The sequence below is a fragment of the Rousettus aegyptiacus genome, unplaced genomic scaffold (genome assembly GCF_014176215.1).
Source record: "Rousettus aegyptiacus isolate mRouAeg1 unplaced genomic scaffold, mRouAeg1.p scaffold_m13_p_13, whole genome shotgun sequence".
NCBI lineage: Eukaryota > Metazoa > Chordata > Mammalia > Chiroptera > Pteropodidae > Rousettus > Rousettus aegyptiacus.
Genome location: NW_023416288.1, coordinates 16,648,700 through 16,675,448, shown reverse-complemented (window position 1 = coordinate 16,675,448; position 26,749 = coordinate 16,648,700). Strand labels below are relative to the sequence as shown.

General features: G+C 32.3%; 1 protein-coding gene across 8 annotated transcripts in view; it reads right to left on the bottom strand.

The window, feature by feature from the left end:
• AKAP9 (A-kinase anchoring protein 9) overlaps positions 1–26,749 on the bottom strand; it is a 143,426-nt gene that overhangs the window by 39,698 nt on the left and 76,979 nt on the right. For 6 of the 8 annotated variants that reach the window (XM_036230337.1, XM_036230335.1, XM_036230336.1 and 3 more), the window contains 5 exons: positions 26,337–26,440; positions 23,799–24,004; positions 17,476–17,708; positions 1,723–1,885; positions 689–901 (listed from right to left, as the gene is read on the bottom strand). In XM_036230337.1, the coding sequence (XP_036086230.1) occupies positions 689–901; positions 1,723–1,885; positions 17,476–17,708; positions 23,799–24,004; positions 26,337–26,440 (919 nt within the window). Of the gene's footprint in view, positions 1–688; positions 902–1,722; positions 1,886–4,813; positions 6,987–17,475; positions 17,709–23,798; positions 24,005–26,336; positions 26,441–26,749 lie in introns of those variants that run through there. The other 2 variants (XM_036230333.1, XM_036230338.1) reach the window with 2 other exon arrangements.

The following is a 26,749-nucleotide window of genomic DNA, read 5'->3' as shown; positions in this document are numbered from 1 at the left end:
GCCATATTACAAAGATGTATGTTGCATTTTGAAACTAATAAAATTCAACCATTAAAACTATACATAATTCCAATCGCATGTGTAATATAAAAGTGAGAGGATATGATAAAAAAGATTTAAAGTTCCATTGTTACAAAGATTGACATTTATGTTTTCCCTGCTAAACACACTGTACTTCAAGATGTTACCCACTTTTTCATTTAAGAAAAGATTAAAGGATATTTGTAAATTTGTATATTCTTTGAACTTAAACTAGATGTCAGCTACTTCTAACAGCTGCTGACCTTTTCAAAAGATTCTCCTGCAGGCTGAAATCCACCCCCACCTGCTCATTACTAGTGCCATTATCAATACTCAGTTATTTAATCCAAATATACATTTTTGCTGCCTTTCTGCTATTAAAAGAATTAAGTCTTACACAATTAAAAAAATATACTGCCTCATTATGTATGGCTTTCTCTTCAGACAGGGGTTTGAGGAAAGATGAAGAATTATCTCTTTCTGTTAAAATCTGCCAAAGGAAAAAAGAAATAATGATTCCACATGGTTGGCTAACATGACATTTACCAGGTAGATTTTCTTATAATTTTTAATCCCTATTAAAATACATGAATAATGGCACTGAAAGGGAAGAAAAAAGCCACGTTGAACTTTTAAAGAGTTCATACAAAGTTTAAAAAATACATACGCTGTTCGGCTGGGCCTGCCTCTGCTTTCATAGCCTCCTTCTGTCTGGACAGTAATTCTCTTTCTTCTTGGATCTGCTGTTGCTCTGCTTCCAATTCTTGTAATCTATTACTTGCACATAACAACTCCTGCTCAAGTCGATCTATTATATCAGCTTTTTCCTGAATTTGCCTTTCAAAAAGAGTTTTTTCATCTGCATATCCATCAATGACACCTATAAGAAAATTAACAGGGAATGGAATTATTACTTATTTCTAATTTTACTATCAGGTTTTACATAAACAATAAAAGTTGTGTACTGTTAGCAACACTTTAACTCATTCCAACCTATTAAAAGTCTTGGATGAATTGCTGCTGCTGATAGCGGCAAGTATGGAATGTTCAATTCGGCCTTGTTCTTGTTAACCATTGTGCCTAAATATGAAATTCCTCTGAACTTTCTATTACTTTGCTATGCTAAAGTATCACTTAATGTGGGTGTAACTCACTTTATTAAACTGATATAAATAGACAGGTTCCTGGAAAGCTTAATATAAATCAGATGCTTGTGAACTGAATCACATTTTAAACATACTAGAGAAAGCTGATATTGTAAGTGATTCTAGAAGACCAATAACCACAACAGCATGGTGGAATATCAATAGCGTGGGGCTTTATTGGCTAAAGCCTGGTATCACCATTTAATAGTAACTTGCACAGCTTATTAACATTTCTTAGCTTTAGTTTCCTCATCTTTAAATTATAAGAGTTGTCTTAGGACTGTGGGATTATGGTAATACACACCTCCTCATCAGCCATTTCTGTGCTTTCTAAAATATTTTATACTTTCTAGAATTCTATTAAGTATTTTTTAAATAATTAAAATATATACAGTTTTTAAATAGTTTGGAGTAATTTGAAGAAAAATTACAACCTTCAATGGTCACTCTAAATTAGGAGTAGTGTCTGGTAGTTTCCAAACCTGGCTTACATCAAAATCTCTATAATTAGATTTGAAATTTCTCCACCTTCAGTTGCCAATGGCAAGTTGCTCACCCTCAGCCTTACTGAGCTCCACAGCCAGCTGCTCTCTGGCCCTGGACTCCTCATGAAGGCGCTCTCGCAGTTCTTCTTGGCACTTAAGGGACTCTGCCACTTCTTGTTTCTGTCTAAATGACTCACGCATCAATTCCGTCTGTGTAACTTTTGCATGTTCGAGCTAAACAAGGAGAGAGAGTATACATATGAAGGGAGGCAAAGTGTTAAAAATACCAGTGTCATTCTCCATTAAAGCTTAAAAAAGGATTTTAAATAAAAATAAACTGTTAAATTGTAGTCATTTAACATTTCTAGTACATGTAACATTAGTAGGTGTAATCAATCAGTAGACAAGCAGGTTAGCTGTGTACAACTTTTCATAAAATGTGAATTCTAGTTTTAGTGATCAAAAATAGTGCTCCTTTTGGAAGTAAACCACTTCTCAGTACTAATTCTGTATTCTATCATATAAGGAGAGATATAAAGTTAATGAATTTTTTTGTATATGCTAAAGAATTTTTATATAACTATGTGTTCTATGATAAACTTTCTTTTAATTTGACATTTATTAATTATGACTCTTGCTGTACACTGTGATGAAGTAATAATATATAATTAATATAATGGCATCAATGAATAAAATCGTAATGGCAAAACAAAATAAATTACATTTATAACCCGTATTTTAACTAAAAGCCTTGTTTCTATACATTTGTGAAACATCTATAGGACACTATAAAATATTCGGTTCCTTCTCAAAACCTTAGAATACAGAGGCATTACCTATAAACACAGTTTCTGTCACTGCCACATACTGACTCCATTCTTAAACAATTTTTAGATGATAGTCAAGTAGTATACAGACTCAAGGCCAAAGCACTCAAAAAACAGTAATCATTGTTATCAGCTGCATGAAATTGCAGAAAAGCACTGTCTCTGCCTTAGTTTTCTGGGCTGCTGACTGGTTATCTGTTTCTACTGAAACAATTTCATTGGAAAAGAACTAAGCTTAAATTGAGTACTTAGTCTTAGATCATTAACACTATTTTTTTAAAAAGTAATGATGATATACTTTAATAATAGGCTCACAACAATATCATAAGAATTTGTAAATTTATATATAAAGTACTTGGTATATTAAAATAAATTTACCATGTTTGAAGCTTATTATATGAATCCAAAGTAGTGGTTTCTAATTTATAGTCAGGTATCAATAATGTATTATAAAATTAAAATATTTAAGAATATTTTATTCTTAAAGATGTCTGCTTTTCACAACTGAGCAGTATTTGCCATAAAAAAAAATTTTAGAGTTACTAAATAAAGCTTTTTATGGTCACTTTGAATCAACTTCTAAAATATCTACTATGCGATTATTCTTGTTTTAATAGAATGTTTTAAATATCATTCACAATTTACTGCTTGAAAATAATATGAATACATATTTAAGACTCATAATGGAAAATAAAACATATATTTTAAATCACAAAATATTTCCTAAAATATTTATGATAATGTTGCTACCTCAATAAAGATAAAAGTTTATATATACTTCTAATTCAGACTGGTAAAAGAGTATTTTCTTTAAATGCAGATAATTAATATACATTAGTTTTTATTATAAAGAAATGTGACCAGCACATAAAGTAATTTTCACACAACTACTCTACTGAATTTACATTTGCAGACTATATTTTAAAAATATATCAATTGTTTCTATATGTACACATATAATTTTTTTCTTATATTATAAAATTATTGCCTGATAAATACATTAAATTGCTAAGAGAGTTCAAAGCTCTAACTAAAAAGGATATTTTTTTTCTTTTTCAAATTCACTGTACAAATACAACAGAGCATTTACAACAACAAAAATACTTGCTTTAGATAATAAAATTTAAATAAGTCTTTGCTTCTATATTCTACTTCTTGACAGGATCTAAACCAGCCTTCAAGCGCATTTAAATATTTACCATAAAACCACAAGAAATAACTTTAGTTTTATAAAACAAAACAAAGAAATTGGAAGAATCAAATACAGTAAATCTAGCGAATTCTATTTTTTTATTGCAGGCGGGCACCCGTGCTTTACTGGAATAAGAGACTCCCTTCAAATGTTTATCTAAATACTTTACACTTAAAGGAAAATCCTCTTTTATTCAGTTGATGTATGATTTATTCCTAATACCTATAAAATACCTATACCTAATACTTACTAAATATGAAATTCAATATTTTCAAATTATTTAAGAAATTCATCATTTCATTAAAAGTATGTATAAAACATCAGTAAATATTCTGTCACTTTAATGTAAAAGTATCAGGGCGGTAACAAAACTGTTCCGAAAACCATCTGGCTTGTTAAATATTAGCTAGCGTATCATAGTTAAAGCCATGAAAGTCATAAAAAGTGCTGAATAACTTGTAGTGAATCATTCACAACATATTTAAGTCTCAAATGAAACTGAAATACTAACTATCCATACACTTACCCTGAACAATGTTAATAAAACACATTTCACATAAAAAGCAAAGCAAGGTATTTCCTCACAGGGTTAGTAGGCATATTAAAAACACCGAAATTAAATTTCTTAAGGAGGTAGTAAGAAAATGAAAATTACTATCCAGATTCCCTTTTTCCTTGTCTAGAACCACTGCCAATATGCCATATGACTGTAAACAGTTCCTAATTGGCTCAATGACAATTCACTCAGCTGTTTTAGGTTTCACAGTGCCTATTCCCACAAATGTAATCGTTCTATTTTTACTCAGGATTGGCATCATAAACATATAAAAGCAAGATTCTTAAGGACAAACGGGATCTTTTAAAACTGCTTGTGTGGCATGGGAGAACTGTAATATCTCATTCTGCTTTCTGGAATTAAAAACATAGCCAAGTTGGGGCTCTCAGACCAAATTTAGTCCTTTAATACATCTAGGATGAATGAAGAGTAGTAACACAACAAACAACAAAACAAGATTCTATTTCATTTGCCCTTAGTAAATACATTTACACTTCAATTATCATTTTAGTTTTTATAAACTAAATGTATTAAAACTAATTATAAACTAAAGCTAAAAGTATAAAAAATAATTTTTTTGTACTTACTGAATAAGGAGGGGTAGGCAGTGAAATTTTAGAAATAAGCTTTAATATGTGCCCATTTCTTTTATGAATAAAATGAAAAATAGAAGTATTAATAATTACTGAGTTATTTTCATCCAAATGTTCACACAGAGGAAAAGGATGTGGTAAAGGCACACGAGATTCAACCTCGTATATGTCTTCATCTTGTTCTTCCAACCATGAACCACTGAGTTTTATAGTTGCCAAATAGGTCCTGTAAGAATCCATTTTAGGAGATGCAGCTGCCAATTTTCCTAATTTGCTTTATTAGTTTTCCAATACATTAAAGAGTTCTTTTTTTAGTTTATCAAAATAGAACAGTATGAAAATTTCTTTTTAGCACTATCGAATAAACATTATAAAGCTAATGATAAAACTGAACAGAAGAAAACCCCCCAATCTAAAAAAAACTAGATCTTTCAGCCTTCATCCAAAAACAAAAATGAAAACAAAAAAATAGGACAAAACAAACAATAAAAGCAAGCAAACACCTTTTAAACTAGAATGAACTAAATCCTTGAAGAATAGAAAAATAAAAATAAAAATATCTAATTAGCCGAGCAAAAACCTGCTTTCAGTATCAAATCGTCTATGGAAATAAGTAACTCTTCCAAGCCGAACCTGGCAGAGAAGGTCAAGTTTTAAATCTCCACAGTAGCAGTCTTGAGAAATTTAAGTTGCAACATTATTTCCCTTGTTCTTGCTGCTTCACTCAATTCAAAAGTAAAAGCTCTTCTGAACTGAGCTATTCAAATAGACTCTCAGGCTGAGCCAAAGGTTTCTAGTCAGTGTCCCCTGAGGAAAAGGTCAGAAAAGAGGGTGTGGTTTAATATCTTTATCTATAGGTACTCTGACAGGTGGAATGTGAATTAATATGCCCACAAAAAAGCCTGCCTAACAGGATCCAAGTTCCACATCCAAGCTTTGAAAAGGGTATTTAGACAAGTTTACAATGCTTCTAAGATAAGCTAGTGTTTTTCCATTCTATTAAAAATTTTGTTTTAATTTAAAAATGTGAAATCAAGTAGGTGTGAGCCCACATTACCATTTAGTTCTTCAACTACATTAAATCATAATTATTTCTGGAAAACTACATTAGTACTTCTTTTTGATATTGTTTTAGAAATAATACTCATTCTTTTTAGCAGTTACTATAACTAAATATAGATAGTTCAATTATAACCTATTTCCACACACTGAATTGTTTAGAGAATTAATGTTAAGGGGAAAAAAAAACCTTCTTTAAAAGCTGCATTGTTTATAAGGTTGGTAATTATAACATTTAAGGTATCCTATCAATCCCGACTAAAACAAAAGTACAAGTTGCAAATAATGGCATTTTTGTAGCTCCAGAAACCTGGAATATAGTGACCAAATAAACTAGCACTCAAAATTTTAAAGGATGAACTTAACTTTTTAATATTAAAAGAGCCTCATTATTAAAAGTTGTATTAAATAAATTGAAAAGTTTTCAATGTGGTGTCTTTTCTCTATCTATAACTGAATATCCTAAACCCTCAAAACCTTTATCTATAATGAAAAAAACTCATATTAAAGCCAGGAGGTATTCTGGACTAGGCAATGACAAATTTTTGCTTACTATAGTTTCTTAATGTCTGTGAAGACGTTTTAATATCTGTACAAGATGGAAGCCTAAATCTATCACTGGTGCAACTAAATCTGACATTACTGGGCTTCAGCAGATACAAAATAATCAGTCCCTAGCTGCTCGGATTTATGAACTGGTGGAACCCATTCTTAGCACGTCAAATACTTCTCAAAATACTCTTTCCCAGCTCCCTCTGCAAATTACAGTTTATTCTGATAATCGGGTGTCCAATTTCTCTTATTTGAAGCAAAAACAACACCTTGAAAGTAAGAAGTATCCCTTTATAAATAGAAACATTTAGGTCAAGATAAGAACTACAGAGAAAAGAGAAAACGCCAGGGAGGAAAAAAAAAAAAACACTTAAGCAAACAGTAAATTAAGATGATTTAGAAGTATGGGGCAAACAGTGCTCATAACAACAGTATATTAACTGACAGCATATTAATTAATTCATGTTCAGAAAGGTGACTGAATTAAAGTAACTCATATTAGTCTCTCTCCCTCATTTTGAAACCACAAAAAACTTGTTTCGATCTACATAAAGATATATATAGATATATAATATATGTAGGTGGTATCCCTTTGTAACTTACCTGTAGGTCAAGGTTAAGAAAATAACCACAAAGAAAACAGTAAAATCTGGGGGAGTGGGGGAGACTCAAAAGAGCAGTTAAGATGATTTGAGATAGGGGCAAAAAGCTCTCCAAACAACAATATAATAACTGATGGTATATTATATTAACCTATGTTCAGACAGATTACTCTGAATTAGAATAATTCAAGTAATATACATATATACATATTTATATGTAAATATATTTAATTTTAGAAAGCACATAAAACTTTTTGCAATCAAAAACAGTTAAAATAGAATGAGTTCAATATTTAGGATACTCTCTTAAATAACCAGACTAGCTCATTATCAGGTTTCAGATAATCAAGATTTTCATGTATATTTGAAGGCTGAATTTATGGTATAGAGTTATGTTTCCCAAACTAGTTTTAATTGTACAATGTCAAGCTATTTAACCTTTTTTCTCTTAAGTATTTCTCTCAAATTGTAAAACACTTCTGTTGCTCCCTTTTGAATTTTGACTGACTCATTTTTCTAAGTTATTTAACAGAGAGGATGTCTCCTGGATACAATATCCTGACAGAGCCCTGACCAATGCTTCTAATAAGCACACTGGGGGCAACACCTAAGGGCAAAATGGGTTTCAACACTTTGATTGCAATAATCTTTAAAACGCAAAAATGACAAAACAAAATTCTAACTTAAGCTGCTGTTTCATCCTCAGAAAAAGTCCCTTTTTTAGAGAAAATACAGAAACATGTAGCTTAACATCCATTATTCTTTAATTAATAAACTTATGAAAGTTGCCTACAATAAAAATCACTCTGGGAGTAAATTCCTTATTCTTTAGTTTCTTCCAAGGCCTTAAGGACTCTCTCTGGCTTTAAACAGTACCTCTGGATTCTGAAAAGCTATAATTGCTGAAAGACTATGCCTAGAGAACAGACTGATTTCTGTTTCTACCTGACCCAAGAATCAAGAATCTGAAGCCACACTCTCAAAGATAACTTTTCTGCAGAACCACAACTACTGACTAAATATTAAATTAAAAGAGGTTTGCCTTTCTCAGAGCTTGAGGGTAGTCTGTAGCACTTTTCTCATATTATAATGTAAGCTATCCCAAACAATAGGCAACCACAACAGGCTCACTGTAGGCCCAACTTTATGGTAGCCTGCATGGGCAAAAGTGAAGTAAAATCCATCATAATAAATGTATTATTACATGGATTTGGAGATACCATTGGGTATATCACTTGTAAAATTAAATAAAAACCGTAAAATGCTCCTATAATCGATATTATGAAATCAGCCTATAAGGCAGATGCCGATACTTAGTAAAGAAAATGCTTACTTGTTCTTTTATTAAGGCAGGAAGTACCTATGGAACCTAAAACAGGCTAAAACCTTAAAATTAAGTGCAAGGATTAATCATATAGCTTCCACGGAAATTAAACAACATATAAATTCACACCATTAAAAAAGAAAGAACCTTGAAATTTGGTATTTACTTAGATGATGAGGTCTTTTCAATGAAACTTTACCGCAATCCCAAACACAAGACCACAATCACCTGCAATAATCCCTCTCTCTAATCTTAATGGAGGCAAAGTCTCTCTGATCCACAGGCCACTTCTTCCACCTGTGTTTGAGATTCCACCCTCACCTACCCTGAGGACCTGGCTCCACGAAGCCCATCCCTGCCATCCTGCATCTTCACCTCCATTGCTTCTCAATATAAACTATTCTAACCTTTAAGAAAGCACTCCCTTTCTTAAGCTAGTGCTTGCAGTTTTCTTCACAGCTGGGTGATGAAATTGCTCTCTATTTCAACTCTATTTCTTCAACTCTCTGAATTTAGAATTCCTCTTCAACCAACTCCATGAAACTGTTCTCATCAAGGTCACACCGATGCTATATATACTGAAACATCCAATGGAAACCAAATCCTCAGCATCCATGACTGCTCCATGGTATCTGAAAATTTTGCAAAACACTCCTTACCTGGCTTTTATGACACTATTATCTTAATTTTCCTCTTACCTCTCATTCTTTATTTCCTTTGTGTACTTATCTACCTGTACTCTTTTAAATGTCAGCATTCTAACAGTGCAAACAATTAGCCCTGTGCACTCACACTAAGGCTTCAAATGTCTTTGATGACAGCTTCCAACCTAGTTCTCCCTAGACTCCACTGAATCTTTACATGATGACCTCCTATGCATTTCAGATTCAGATTATCTAAAACTGAACTCATTATGGACTTATTTTACATCCATTATCTCAGTAAAGTAAAATACGCCAACAACCTGGTTGAGTCAAGAGTCATGCCTGGTTTCCTCTCCCCTTCCTTACTGTCGGCATCCAACCGGTCGCACTAACTTCAACAAAATCCAACTTCTGAAAAGCTTTAAAATTACTTTCCTCCTGACTTAACTTCATGTCTGTCACTTTTCACTTGGGATGTTATAAGAGTTTCCTTTTTCTCTAAATTTAGTACCTCTCCTCACCAATGTTCTGCCTATCGTTCCACCACGATGCTGCCTGAGAAATCTCTCTAAAACATAAATTTCATATTATTTTATCACCAAAAATATTTCAATGACTCCCCAGTTTTTAGCATAAAGTTAAAACTCTTTAACTTAGCCCATAAGGGACTTTGACACGTAACCGCTACCTATCCCTTTACCTTCAGCTTTTATCAGTTTCCCACATTCCACCCTGAATGTTTATAACACGGAACTATCCATTGTCCTCACACACATCATGCTGGTTTACACCAAGATATTATGCCTTTTGCTACAAATTTTCTTCTTGACCTACCTCGTTTCTACTTGTCTTTAAATCTTTAGTTCCTTTCCTATAATTTTCTCTTGAATTACTGTCATCTCCATTACTCCACTAAAATTGCTCTTGTAAAGGTTATGGATGACGCTACAGGTTTCACAATCCATTCCTTAGTCATGAACTTACATAATCTATCAGTAGTAATTGATAGTGATTCAGTCCTTTCATTTTCTAAGGGCAGAAAGTGGAAGTTAAGAGCATGGATTCTGAAGTTAGACTGCTTGGATTCAAATTCTAACTCTATTATCTAACTTGTAGACCCGGGCAAGTGAATTCTCTAACTTGTTTCTATGTTTCTGCCTTGGACCCTCTATTCCCTGTCTGCTCCAAGTCTATTTTTAACAGAGCAGTCAGTGATTCTTTTGAAAAAGCTAAGTTGGGTCATTATTCAAAAATCTCTAATGACTCCAAATTGGAAACAATCTATATGTCCTCTAAACCAGCAGTCCCCAACCTTTTTGGAAGGGACCCATGCTCCTATGAGCATCTAATGCCTGATGATCTGAGGTGGAGCTGAGGTGGTGATGCTAGTACTGGGGATCGGCAGCAAATACAGATGGAGCTTCGCTCGCTCACCTGCCGCTGAACTCCTGCTATGCAGCCTACCAGCCACAAACCAGGGGCAGGGGGACTCCTGTTCTGAACACTGAATAAACAAACGATGATGCATTCACACAAGGGAATACTCCTATGCTATAAAAAAGAATAAATTATTAATACTTATAACAATATAGATGTATCTTAAATATACGTTGTTAAGGCAATGAAGCCAGACCCAAAAGAATACATGATGTATGATTTCATTCATGACACTATGGGAAAGGTAAAACTATAGGAACGGAAAGCAGCCAGTGGTTGCCAAGGGCACGAAGTGAAAGAGGAGCCGATTACAAAAGGGAATTTGGGGGAGATGGAACTATTCTATATTTTGTCTTTGGTGGTAGATACATATCTCCAGGCATCTGTCACAACTAGAAGAAATGTCAACAAGAGTGAATTTTATAATATGTAAATTTTAAAAAATTAACTGGAATGTAGGGGAACTCAAAATGGAATAAAAAAATGTAACAAATGATATTCACTATATTAAAAATACCAAAACTACACAGAATGGGGTGTGTGTGGGGGGAAGCTCACTTAAGATACTTTGAAAACAGTACTTTCACTGTATAACATAAGGCTAAAGACAGGAAGTACTGTATATAAATACTGTACTCTAGTTAGTAAATTTGCTTTTCGCAGGGGTACGGATTAGCAATTGTGAAATTACTTTATGGATATGTATGGGTATCAGTATGAACTTATGCTTTTTATTATATACAAAGACAGATACAAAAATAAATATAGATGCAAGGGTAAAATACTACATATATTTTTGAACCAGCTACTGAGAAAAACTAGAAGCCATGACACTCTAGTAATAATGAGCGCATCTAGCATTCAGATCTTGGTTTCTAAATATTATATTCCAATAAAAAGAACCTGAATTCCTTGAAAAAGCAGCTTACTCAAGCGCTGGGGCAGGGAAGACAGAAAATGGGCCTGGAGCCTCTCATAGAAAAAATGTTCGAAAAGTAAGCATTTTAAAGGGCACAAAAGCCAACCTGGAAGAGCTCTCAATGCCAAAGCTAGAACAAAACAAATTACTATCGTGCTGGACTATAACGCATTAAAAAAACCGGCTATAAGTCCATATAAATCCTGAAAAGTTAAATGTGAATGAAGAGATAGCTCTACAAAAATAATTCCAATTAATAATTAAAGGAGTGTGGAAAAAGGAAAATCACCATTAGAACACCACAGTAATAACTGTGCAGGCAAAATTTACCAATAGATGCTAGAATTAGTGGGTGAAAGTTTAAGGAGGAAGAGGGTATCTGCAATCTCAAAGTACCTTCTCCCAAATATTAATTAATTACAGAGAGAAAAAATAGAAATATCTTTTAGCAGATACAACGATCAAGATTAATATCACCAATCAAAAAAAAAAAATTATGGCTAGTGCTTTCTATGGTTTGTCTAATAAATTTACATCTACTACCAAGTCATGAAGATATTCTCTCTGGTAGGTTTTCTCTCCCCCACCCCTGCCCCATATACATATCTAGTTGTTTCCATTTTTTTTGAAAATATTTTTCTTTTCCAATTGAATTGCTTTGGGGTCTTTGTTGAAAAAGTCATTTAAACTACATGTGTGTGGGTGTACTTCTGGTATCTATATTTTGCTCCATTGATCTATTATATCTGTTCTTTAACAGTACAGAACTGTCTTGATTACTGTAGCTTTGTATTAAATTATAAATTTAATTAAATCTCAAAGTCAGGTAACATAAATTCTCTAAACATTCTTAATTTTCAAAATTCTTTTGTCTATTCTAGGTCCTCTGAGTTTCCACATAAACTTTAGAATCAGCTAGTCAATTTCTATTTCTAAAAACCTGCTGAGATTTAGATTTGGATTGCAATGCATCTATAGGCTAATGTAGAGAAAATTGAAATCTTAACAATATCCTTTTCCAATGTGCAGACACAGTGTATATTCCATTTACTTAGGTTTTTATTTCTCTCAGCAATGTTTTATAGTTTTAATATATCTTTTGTTAATTTATCCTTTAAGTATTTTATCTTTTTGGATGAAATTATAAAGAATGTTTTTAAAAGTTTATCTACAAATGCTACATAATTGTGTGTGCGTCCTGTAACACTTTTGAGATTCTTAAAGGAAAACTCTAATATACATAAGTATGTAGATATATGTGTGTTTCCCCACTGTTCAGAACTGGATAAATCATACTCTTTAGTTCGTGACATGATTCATTATTGGTTCATTCATAGCAGATGTATTTCTTTACATATGTACATATTTTCAGTAATGTTAAAAGCACCCGAATCTGCCTCCTCAAACAAAAGCAAAAAAAAAAAAAAAAAAGAAAGAGAGAGAGAGAGAGATCAATATTACCAGTAAGAAGATACACTGATCTCACGTGCCCTCTGTCATGATATACTGAGAGGGCACATTACTTATGTGGTAGTTTTCTCCAAAATACATGCATGCATAAGCTTCATGTAATCATGAGAAAACATCAGACAAATCTAAATCTAGGGACATTTCACAAAACTGGCCAGTTCTTTTCAAATGCCAAAGTCAAGAAAAACAAAGAAAGACTCAGAAACTGTCAGACATTGGGAAAGACAAAGAAAACATGACAGTAATGCAATAAATACAATGTGAAGTCCTGGAGCGGATATTTTTAGAACAAAAAAAGGACATTAGTAGAAAAACTGGTAAAATCAAAATGGTTTGTAGTTAAGGGTATTGTACTAGTTTCAATTTCTTAGTTTTGATAATTATAGTATGGTTACGCAAGATGTTAATATTAGTTTGAGTGAAGGGTAAATGTAAACTGTATTATTTTTGCAATTTTTCTCTAAGTCTGAAATTATTTCAAAATAAAAAATGACACTCGATGACTCCACATCTAATTAAGAATTAAATCCCAAGCTCCATGTGATCTGGTTCCTGGATATCACTCTAACCTGATCTCTCACACTTTCCTCACTCTTCTTGCTCCAGCTACACTAGTCTATTTGTTGGCCATTAAAAAAAAAGCAACCACATAACCACCTTAGGGCCTTTGTATTTGTTATTTCTTTGCCTGCAACAGTCTTTCCCTACTTACCTACATGGCTATCTCCTATGCTTCCCTAATGAATATGCTTGACTATCACTTTATCAGAGGCCACCCTTAATTTTCCTATATAAAATGTCCCCTTCTCCATCATGCTCTGTCTCCATTTTATTTTTCTTCACAGTATCACCATCTGAAATACTATATAGTTATTTATTGTTGGTCACTATTAACTTGTAAGTTCTATATAAGCAAGAACTTTGTCCATATTGTTTACTGCTGTACTTTCAGTATCTAGAATAGCAATTGTTATACAGTAGGTGCTCAATAAATCTGATGCATGAATGACTCATTTCAAGCATCAAACCCTCCAATAAGCTTAACTTAGTTCTACCTTGCCCCAAGCTGTCAGATGTGGCTCTTTTTCTAGTCTCTGAGTATCCTGTGCAGAGCTATTTACATGAATTTCTCTTTCACTATAAGTACAATTGTAGCACTCTCTCAATTCTGTTCTAGATTTTTAAATAAGTTTTAAAAAAATCAAGATAAAAGGGAAATGTTCCATTATGAAGAAGAACCAAATAATGACACATTACAAGGAAAATGAATACCAGGTATTTCACAAAGATAATTAATTGTACATTATTTTGTATCAATCTGACTGTTAAAAATATTCATCAGGTTCTAAATCATTGTAGTTATTAATGAGAATATTCTGAAGAAGTCAACGGCTTTAAACATCTACTCATGAAAGAGTAGTTACTGAACTACATTTAGTTTAAAATAAAGTTTTATAAAGCTCCTACTCTGATTGCCTTAAAATACAATTCACATAAGAAATATCTCATTTTTATACTAAATGTCAACTACTACTTCAATCTTTTATATAGTAGATGTTAGTAGAACACTTCAAAATTCTACAAGAATAATATAAATATTATACTAATAATCTCTAGATCAGTGGTTCTCAAACTTTAATTAGTATTACTTAAACTGGATTTGATAAAACACAGGTTGCTGGGCTCCATCACACAGCAGGTCTGGGGTGGGGACTAAGAATTTACATTTAGAATGAGTCCTCAGTGATGCTGATATTTCTAGTTTAGAGAACACACTTTGAAAACTATTTACTGTTCTAGGCAGTTTTGTGTGACCTGTTCAGTGATATTTAAACTAAAACAATACAGTAAAAGTTAAATAACATACTGCTGCTTTAGTATTTAACTAATTGAGAATAACCTTAAAAATGCCATGGTCAGGGTCCTACAGTATCTCTATCTGGTCACATAAGCAGAAGTGATGAGGTGTGATTTTGGCCTGGGAAACACCTTGCCTGTTGGCAGTATTCATAGATTATGGGAGGAGTTCCTCTTCAGCAGCCTGCAGGAATGAGTGTGATCACTGATCACTTCAGATTTATTTATTGTTTAACAGTGGTCAAAGAAGTATTAACAGTTGTTTTTATGGAATGAAAGAGCACAAACCACAGAATTAAATACTAATATGACTGAAATAAGCCACACTCCCCCCAAAAAAGCTGAGTTGCATAGAAATTCAGTATAGAATTATTTATACTATATAATTTTTATAGAATAAAAGGAGTAATTATGATGTATATGAATTCAAGCTTTAAAAGTGCAGAAAAGCGAATACCAGGTGCTACAGGCATAAAATAAATACATACATGCATGCATGCATACATACATACATACATAATTAAAATGCTTAGTGCTATACCTGGAACATAAAAAAATTAATCAAAAAATGTAAGCTATGGTTAAATAAGAAAATACAAAATAAAAAAAATAAAAGTGCTAAAAAGCAACAACTGAAACCTCCTAAACTGGCTCAGCTGATTTAGTAGAGTAGCATATTGTTAAAGTGGCTTATGTATAAGAATTTTAAAGAAAAGCCAACCTGGGAATTATGTTAATTAGAAAAGTAAAAAGTTTTAAAAATAATAAATCTTAGCAGAAAACATATATTTTCTTACAGTAGTTAAGGAATTTCACATTATGACACAGCATTCATAATTTCAATGTTTGAGCCTAAGTCTACTACTGAACCTAAAACTGAAGAAAAATATAGCAAACATTAAATTCTTTGATCTGAAAATATAATTTAATGTCTTGTTAAATTAATAACACAAATGAAGCTTGTTTTTATTGATGCCCTTTTCTTACTAGCACTTAGGATGTTGGCAATGGAATATAACTCATTGTGGTTTTAGTGAAAGATGGGACCACTATTTTTTGTGTAAAGTCATCCTTTCTATTATATACTGGCAAATAAGCAAAGATTTGAGTTTCATGAAATACTACATATCTTTTAGTTCTTTGTGATTCTCAAGTAAATTTTTGAGTTACAGAAGCAAAAGGTTTTCAATCATTTTGTATCTGCTGTGAAAGAAAGCTTAAGAAAAACAAGAATTGCCCAAAGATAGCTATTTCTTCTGTTCTTTAACTATACATCATATTACATCTTTAAGACTTATCTGTGGAAACAGTTTTGAGACTTATTTAACTTAATATGAATACCTTAGTTTGGCTAGTCAATCAAGATGCAATCCAGAAGTTAACAGCAGATTTATTAGGGTTATAATATACTCCTTTGGCTAATTAGTGAACTCTCACCCCACTGTGCGATAATTTTAAAGATTCTTTTGCTCTTAAAGATGCAGTCCATACTCTATCAAAGGAGAAAATTTAGATTGTCTTCCAACAAAGAAGAATAAACCTGGGGAAGACTCTGGTTAAGTGTCAAATCTGAAGACTATTCAAAAGACAAATATTTCACTGAAAAATTTTTTTTGATAATACCTCTTGATTAAATGACAGTAGAAAGTTATCAAGAGGAAAAAATGAATTAATGTTGTTAACCAAATAATAGGTGATTAACACATTATTTCAAGTGTTACTAACCAAGAGATGACTCAAGAATGGCCTATGATTATTAACTTAATCTGAAAGCAAATTTTATTTGTCAAATTTGCTATAGCCAACAGGCACTGCTGTTGCAAAAATCCCCAAATATACAGAGTAATATCATAGAGAAAAAAAGTAGCATCAATAAAAGCCAGGTATCAGAAATAACAAGCGATCAAAGACACTCCTTAAAATTTCCAACTTCTGTTTGAAATACACTTGGGTCCATGGTACACTGAATAAAGGTATCAATGAAAACGTTAATACTGGCCCTGTTGCCAATAACAATGAAACACTTATTTGATTAACATGACAGTTATAATTCTTCAGTTGTTTTACATTCAACATTTTAAAATAAATAAGTGAATTTTCATCATTTTAAAACAGCAAATAATTTTTTAAATTCTGCATAGAGTAATTTAAGAGAATTATCATACAAGATATAAAAATTTTATAGACAGAAAATTGCAATTTAAGTTATAAACACAATAGTTTAAGAATTTCTATAAAAACAATACTTTAATGCAGAAACTGCCCCACGCTCTAATTTCCTTAAAAGAGATAGTCTGTATGGTGAAGTAATCTATCCATATTTATGAAAAAAGTGTAAAAATCATGTAAAGGAATTGTAGGTTTGATCTCTTATCATATTGTAATAGTGTTATGATATAGTAGAGCATACAGCTTGTTTTAAGGATGAATGCTTTATACTATTCCTTCAAATAAATTATATCTATTATAGTGAAATATTTCATACAATGGTGAAGTTGAAATCTCTTTCGGTATCAAGAAAAGTAATGTGCAAGAGTCTAGAATACTTGGAAATTAAAACAATATTGAATTTTTGAAACAGAAGAGTCCATCAGCACATTACATTAACCTTTACCACCTGAAAAGAAGACTACTGATATCAGTGTTGGTCATCACAAAGACAACCGATTATCATGAGGGAACCTAACTAACTTTCTGTGGAACAGTGGAGAAAAAACATCTGATTGTTCCCTGGCTTAAAATTAAACCTACTTCAGACTCAGTAGTACATAGTAGTAATATAAGGAAGTTACCTGACTACTAGTTTCGCTTATGGCTTCTAGGAGTTTTTCCACTGCTGCTTGTAGTCGAGAGCTAATATTCAGCATAAGTTCTTCATTTTCAGGATCTATTTCAGTTCCAGCAAAACCACTCCTCATAAGCCGTTGTGATAGCTCTGTTCCTTCCTCAGTTACTTTTGACCACATGCTACTGTCATTTCTTGGCATATCACTTCCAGAATAAGATGGTATAGATTCATCTGTAACTAGAATAACAGTATTTTAAATCAATTACAATTAGTTATAGTACAAAATAGTACAAAATAAAATCAATTTAAAACTCAAAATCAATGACATTATAAGGTCTTTTAGTAACAACGATGCACCAAATAAATACAGAATATTACTTGATAACCAAATAGGTAAAAATGAAAAGGATAATGCTATGCTAGTAGGGTTCTGCAGAAATTAATATTTGGGTTATTTAGCATTCTTTTCTTTGATAAAAACTTTTAAAACTTTCAACAAATAATTACTCAGTGCCCACCGTATAGGGTTTACTAATAGAGACACATAAATGACAAGATCTGGATCCCATCCTCGAGGATTTTACAGTGCTATGAGAAGATAAATACACAAACCCCCACCTGAAAAGAAAAATATTGTGAAATGGCATGTTCCAGGTGTATGAAAGGACAGAAGTACTTGATTTTGTCTGAAACAGATCCTTTGCTTTCTGAGCCCTGCACTGGGCCGCATCGCCTGCTCCATCCAGGCAGTAAAAGGGACTAAGATCATTTTGCAGCTTGCTACTTTTGCAAGAGGTATACTGGGAAAAGGTTAGACCATAAGCAATTCTAATTTTAACTATAGACTTATGTATCTACCCTATTGTTATTTCTAATGTAAAGGAAATTGAGTTTACATGTATAGAAGATAGCTTTGGAAGCGTTTACACTGAAATAAAAGCACAGGTTTATTCACTGCTGCCATGGAACACAGCACTCATCCATAGTGGCATGGTATAACCCAACAATAAAATTTCCTGAAGAGAAATTACCTATTCTTTTATTACATATAGTACATATTTTTTATCAGTAACTGTACAAAGTTAACAAATTAAAGCATGAGAAACTTTAATTTTTAAAGTATGTGAAATAAACATTCATTTTGACGTAGCTAGGAGAATAAGAGCTATTTATTAAAATGTCTAGCTAAAGTAGCTTCTGCCACACTGAGTTTTCTCAATCTCAAGTACTAAAAACACTTTGGATGCAATTTCAGATACAAGATCTGAATTCAGTACAATTCACTAAGCACCTCCTCTGTACAAATTACTGAATGAAAAGTCTAAAACTGCATTCTCGGAAATGATATTAAATATTTGCTATACTATAGATTTGTCTAATTGTTGGTGTTAAGAGTTAATACAATTTTCACTTTGTATTTTTATTCTCAAAATTAAAAAACAAATAACAACTAGACTGGTATTTACTGTATTATTCCATGTATTCAAAATTTAATGTCTTAATAATAGGGATTAATATGCTATAAATATTCATGAGTTCAACATGCTCTTGGTATTCAAAATGAATTCAGATAAAGGACAGTAATAATGTATACTATGAAGTTAGTAAAACAAAGTATTCTAGAAATTTTTGAAGAGGCTATGAAAGCAAAAATAATTGTTTATAATAGGTATTTTAAAAAACCCCTATGTTGGATAGCAACTTTATCTGAGGAATTAAATGCATTCTAGTGATAATTTATTTTTAATGGTTACAGAGAATAGGACAAATGTGAGAAAAGAAAGTAGTTTGATATGGTGGAAAGTCAAGGCTTTATGGGTTGAGAGTATGTGGAGAAGTGAAGATGAGGTAGGGAACAGAGCTGAAAGGAGGAGGCTGGAAAGTAGGTTGGATTTAAATTGTGAATAATCTGAAATTTCATAGGAAACTTAGAGGAGCTTTGCTATTAACAATGAGCAGGTAAATAATTTTTTTTTTTTTTTTTTTTTTTGAGCAGGAAGATAATATCCAATCTGTGAATCAGGAAGCAAATTGCAGCAATGCAGTGGAAGGGTTGGAAGTAGAAGAGGCTGGTTAGAAGGCTATTTTAGTTACCCAGGTGAGAAGTGTTGAAGACATGAAATAAGATGGAGGAGGATTAGGCACAGGTTGGAGAAGGCTAAATGTATAAGACAAGGGAGAAAGAAAGTAAAAGATGTACTAGAAGATGTAGTAAAGATGACTCTGGGTTTCCAGCTTACATGATTCTTAGCTGACAGAATAGCTGTTACTAAGATATCAGGAGAAAGTGAATAGAGTAGGCAAGAAAAACGATTAGTCTGGAGTGTTAAGGGGCTCTATGGAGGAGAAGAGTCAACTTTTGGAAATTTGGGTCTATAGAGACTTAGGAGTCATTCACAGAAAGGCGAGAGTCAAAACCCTGGAAATGGATACATTTGTTTTAGGAGCAATATTTAGTGATAAGGAGGACAAAAACTTGGAGCTTTGTATATAATAAGCTAACAAAACCTGTGTAAAAAAAGTATCAGTGAAATACAGGAAAGAGATATTTAGGAGACAAGAAGAGAATGGTCCAAAAAAGGTAGAGATTCCAATAATGTTATTTGTCTAGAAAGTCACATAGGACAGGAACTGAGAAGATGCTGTTGGATATGACAACTGTTGTCCTCTGAGAGAGCAGTTTTGCTATTGTAGGAAGAGAAATCACAGCTGGTGGAGGCATGGAGGCAGGAGCTGGTCTGATCTCTCTTCTAGTCTGTTGAGGTTCACCTTGAGATGGGGCAGCAAAATTGAGAACAACCAAAAAGTGGCTTTTTTTTCTTCTAATATTATGAATATACTAGAATGTTCTGAGGGGTACAAAGAAAAAATTAATGGTGAGGAAAAGACTGAAGATGCTGTGTGTTACATGGGAACAAATCTCAAGCACAAAAAAACAGAGGATCTATAAAATAAAATGTCTTATAAAAGGCCATTGAATGTTAACTTTTTAAAATGATTAATGAACAAAATAGATATTAAAGTATCTAGAAAAAATTGAAGATATTAACTAGCTTAATGTATTTTATTGTAACAGTTTGAAGATATATATAAACAAAAATCATCTGGATATGTTCCAATGAAGTAACAGAACTTCTTTGGTTATTCCAATGAAATAAAGGAATGAGAATCAAACTTATACTTTATTTATAATAACTAGTTTTTTGGTGGTGGGGGGGAATCAGAGAATAACATAAATCAACAGGGCAATTTCACAACATGCCAACAGAAATCTCACAATGGTCAGTTTGGTGTACAGTATCATGATTTCATACTAGTGAACCACTCAGATCTGTGTCTTAAAAATAGATAATGGCTATTCAAAGTCCCTTAGTTATTAACTTTATGGACTATACCATGTTCATTCCACACAGATAAAAATATGCTTCCCAGGTTAAGGCAGGGTGGGTGATATGATAGAGCATTGCTCTGCTACAATGGCCTTCCAAAGATCTCTAGGGCTCCAACTGTAAACCACTGACTCTAGTCTGACTCTTGCACCTGACAGATGAAAAAACTCACCTGAGTCCCTGGGAGACTGTGAGACTTGCTCAAGGTCATAGTCTACAGCTAGAACAAAAATCAAGGGCCTTCTAATTACTAATCCAGCATTCTTTCTATAACATCACACTGTTCCAAAAGGAAACTGCAGTAAATGAGATTTAATTCTTGGCTTCCTAAGGGAGAGGAATGCATTCTACTGGAGAACCATCACAGCACAGGCCTCAAGGAAATTTTCTTTCAACACATTCCGGAGGAATTCATTTTTATGTTCACTCAAGTTCAAGTCATTTCACATTGGCTCATAAGGTCCCCTCAACTTCATAAAAAGGTTACTCTTATGAGAAAGCAAACATCAACAAATCAATTATTTGGTTTTTTAGAGAGTTAACAAGTTCATACATGCTTAAAATCTCAACAAGTTCAGACTTTAAGGCTGAAAATAGATCACAAGTGCTACCTACGACAGTCATATATAAAAACCGAAAAGCAGAAGTTGCTTCATAATCAGGTTAAGAGTGAACTTTTCCTATTATGTTAAATAAGACAAAAGAATATTTCAAAAGTTCATTTTAGTTTTTACAATAATGTGTCCATTAAGAATAAGGAACATCAGAACAATTCTTACATGTGAAACATAGTGTCGATATTTTAAAGTCAATATTTTCTTCAAAGTTTGAGAAAATTATGTTTTAAATTATAAATTCTATTAATTCAGTATTTCCTTCAAGATGTAAAATGGATCTATATATGTCCCCAAATGATATTAATGGTCACTTCAAGTTTATTACTAAAACTAGTATATCACTGTTAAACACAAAAACAAAGACTAAGTAATTAAATAATAAGTGCACATTATAACCAATAATGCTAATAACAGCAAAATGCTTATCTCTGCTATTCTATATGTTGTACTAGTTAACTGTGAATTTATTTTTTCCTCCTGTATCTTAATATTATTCTTTCACAATCAGTTCACTGTTAAATATTAACTTTTTAAAGGCTCAATTGATTCAAACGTAAAGTGGTTTTAAATAAAATATTAAGTACTATGACTTTATCTTGCCTTGAATTAGTATCACAGTGACTACTTCAGTAGACTGTGAATTGCTAGAAAGCACAGAGCAGAGAAACTACTCGATAACTGTTTGTAGACTTGAATTAATAAAACTGCTTATAACTGAAAAACTATTATTGGATATTCTAAAATAGGACACAGATATATTTAATCTATAATGAAGGATTTAGATGTAACCATGCAATAAAGTAGGAGTAGATCAGATGTCCTTTTAGGTCTGCTTTCTTACAGAAAATGGACATAAACATAACTCTCCATGCTTGCATTAAATTAATCCATTTAATCCTTCTTATAACTATGAGAACGCTGCTCTGAAAGTGAGTTTGCTGTCTTTTAAGATATGTGGTATGATAGTATTTCAGAAATCACTTTGAGAAAAGTCTGTGAGAACTGCTAATGAAAAAGGTAGAACTATTTCCGTAATCTACAGAACATTCTTCAGAGTGTCTCCTGAATACAGTTTAGGCCTTACCAGTAGAATAGCAAAATCCTCCTATCCCCGATGGTTAAGTAAAACCAGTTTATGAAATAATTGTTTTTTAAAAAGAAAAATCTGACAAACACTCTTACAATGAGACCAAAGATTACTACGTAATTCTTTCATATACATCAAGATGCATATGCAGAAATAAAAACAGGCCTTGATTGAGAGCTTAATGAAGGGTAAAGTTAGTTTGAAAAGAATGAATTTGAAAGTTTTAAATACAGTAATATTTCAGGTCTTATTTTACTAAAAGGCATTTTTTAAATTACCCTTGAATTTGACTGAGGTGTTTTAAAATAATTTTTACTTAAAACTTCAAGTCAAGCTTTTTTCTGCACTTAGAAACATGGTACTGGACAACTTGTTCTTAGGCAAACCTTCTGTAAGTGGGACAATTTCTCATTTTTCCACGTGAAACAAAAGAGAACACTCTCAAAAACTGCATAAATTGGCAATTTTAGATTGGCCTCTATCTGGGGAGAAGCGTTTGTGTGTGGAGTGGTAGTAAAGTGTGGGCTTGATCTTCTGATCCAAGAGCCAGACTCTATCTTTCCCCATCTGACACGAACTCCCCCCTCCCCCGCCCCTGCCATGATTTCCTGATTCCCCCTCCAGTAAGGATCAAGAAACTGAAAAAATAGGAGCGACTGGAGTTCAGCAATGTGAAAGTAAGAAATTCAAAGGGCCCGGACTACACAGCTGAAAGAAGACAGGAAGACAGCAAAGTCATGTTTAGATCCACATATATTGTCATACTTTTCTACTTTTCTAAAAGAAAGGACCTAGCAGAGGGTAGTCCAATGGTAAGTTCAAACCCTGGGCTTCTTATAAAGACTTTCTTCTAACTATCTCAACAGGTATGGAAAACTGATATGGGATTCTTGAAAGCTTTCTATTTCTAATCTTCCCTTAATTTATAGGATGTTACCTATACCTCATGGATACTGATAAGAGTCCTGAGTGGTGATGTGAAACTTTTCTTTTATTGGTGGAGAAAATAAGTAACCTTGAGGATATAATGATAACTCTAAGACACCCATGTGCAAATGCTATATAATGATGGTGTTCTGAGAAAAGTGGCTCTAATATATTTCTGTTTAGATGTCTTTTGGTTGGAAAATACTTTAAAATTTTCTTTTCTGTATTTTCAACATATAGCAAAGTACCTTGAACTCAAAGATTTATTGAAGGTGATGATAATTTCAATAGCATATAAAACTAATACCTCCTCTGTGTTCCTCATGGACACATGACTGTATAGGTGCCTCTGCTTCTGGCCTCCAAATCAGGCTGGCAGATGACTGGCCTTTACTAGATCTATCTAGAATACCAAGGACGTGGCGACCAATTGTTTCTTCAACAGCTGCTGTTGTCTTTACAACTTCTAAGAGGATCTTCAGAAGTCTGTTATTAGCTTTCTGGAGTGCATATCTGTAGATAAAGAAATATTTATTGAAGTGTTTAATCTTTTTAAAGTAAACACTTTACTTATGTCCCACAAAAATGTACAAAATATTTGACTTGAAAAATATCATACCCCCTCTTTATTACAATATGCAATAGCAACTATAATGAAGTGCTTTTTATTTTTGATTTATTTTATAAATTTGAAAAGTTTCTAGATTAAAAGAAAATTTTAAGATGATGCAAAAATTAAGTTTTAAAAGGTGTGGCAGTACCCAATTGGAGCATATGCAAGTCATTAACCTGGTAAAACCATTTACAGTTATTCATAAATATATCATATTTAATTTATGTCAAACAATATATTTTAAAATTTTAATTTAAAAATCCCCTCAGAAAAAAAAAAGTATATTTCTATAACTTAATGGTGATGATCTATATGATTAAATTACAAAAACTGTCAGAGACCTGTTTTAAAAGAGGTCTACTATGTAATTTCACTATCTACTAACATCAAAGGGAATATCACAGGCTGTTATATCTGATCCAGAGACAGAAATTTCTCATTACATACACCACACTAATAGAAGGAACCTATTTTGAACCAAATGAAATTGTGTGTCTTTCTTTTTTAAAAGACAAGTAATACATTCTTATTTTTAAAAAATTAGAAAATGCCACTAACCACCTAGCAAAATAGCTCAGTACTCAGAGATAATCAGTATTCACATTTTAATGCCTATCCTTCTAGACACCTCAGCTCCAACCCTTGTCTCTCTCATAAACAAACATATTCTAAAAACAAAAATGGGATTATCCTGGATGAAGAGTTTTTGTAAGCTTTCTTTTTTGCTTAACACAAACATCTTTCCATGTCAAAAAATATAATTCTATAAATGGTGATTCGGAAAATTTTAACCTTCTGATAACTAAACAACTCTCTTGTCCTAATAGCTTAGTTCAAAAGGTACTGCAGTGGCAAACCTTATATTTAATACATGTAGACAGGATAAGAGACTTTCATGGTAAAGGTCCTCTGCCTTAAGACAGTTCCCTCTCTCAACTTCAGACATGGGAGATCACCAACAATTAGGTTAAAGGATATCTGTTTTCACAGGCACATGACATAGCTATTTTAAGACAAGGTAATAAATACAAAAGTTTTCCTTTAGAATTTGTCAAGTGAAAGAGGCAGTTCTATTTTTTGCACCTAGATCAAGTTCTCTGATTACATAAGTAACATATTAAAAATAAAACTCTGAATAATTTAGTTAGTAGAAAGTAAGTCAAGGGTTTTATTTAACTTTTCCTGAGACTCTGGGACTAGGATAATATGAAAACATTTCTATATAAGAAAAATGATTAAAATTAATGATACTGAAAAAGGAAATAAATATGAATACTAATTTATTAGCACTCACTATAAAAATTCCTAATTAAACACTGCATAATTTTAAAAAATATACCTATTTGAGATAAATAATATAAAATAAACCAAGTGTTTATTTTATATTGCCATGGTAACTCTAAGTTTCATACACTGTCTTTCTTGTTTGAGTTCCATACTGACTGCGTTCCATACTGATGATCCAATGGGGAAGCCAAAATCTTAGGGGCCAAATTCCTCCATGCAAGCTGAGGAAGGAGGTTAGGAGGACACAGAGGGTTGACAGTCACAGAAATTGGAAAAGGAGGAAATTAAGTTAGTAGATATTAGTTTTAATTTAAAATTAAAGAAACCATTTTCATTTGAACAAAACAAATTTTAAAATACTGTGCTTAAAGTCTTTAATATTAATGTGGAATAACTACTCTCACTCAATATTTTACATTTTCTACTAGTCTGTAAAAATCCAAGGGAAAGTTTTATTAACATTAGATCATTAATTTATTCCTCTATAAAACTGAGATGGATTAAAAGCTCTCATCTGTTATGCAGTAAATGAATAAAAGAAGCCACACATGGACCATCAAAATTAATTTTTTTTCTCGTCAAAAACAAACCAGGGGGTAGCTTATACTGAATGCACGCCCATACAGTGAAGGAATAGAAATATTCAAAAGTACGATTGTGTTAAAAAAAAAAAAAAATTAGTCAAGAAAGGTTCAAAAACCAAAAAATGCCTTAACATTTACTGAGTTAAGTATGTGATCAGTAGGTGTTAAAAAATAACTTTATATACAAAAGATTTTAAAATATTTGTCTATTTAAATAACCAAAATTATTAAATCTTTATATATAGAGTACACTGTAAAAATAAAATAAATGTACATGATAAAAATAAGGACAAATAGAGTATAACACTGAAATAAATATTTTAATTCATTTTGTGTTGAACAAAATACACATTCTTTATACCTTTCATTGGTCAGAACATCAGGAGGCACATCTTCAAGTTTTCTGTCCAATTCCTTTTCTTTAAAGGTCTGTTCATCAACTTCCCCTTCGTTTTCATTTCCATCCTGTTTAAGTTTATGTAAAGGTGGAGAGGAGAAGACAGAAAGAAAGTCTGTCATCTTGGAAATGGTATGTCATTCCTCTACACTGTTACGAGGTGAAACAGAAACCTCTGCATGCAAGATACTGTATGAATAACATTTAACTGTACTTTATCAAGATTAGCATTATCCAAAAAAGATAAATAAAAGACTCTAGGGCATAGATGAAAACAATTTAATGGGTTCAAGTTAATGCATGGTATAGTGCAATAAAGTCTGTTAGGTTGCTCCTTGATAAGATAATAGTGGTTGCCATAGCAATGTCAGATTCAA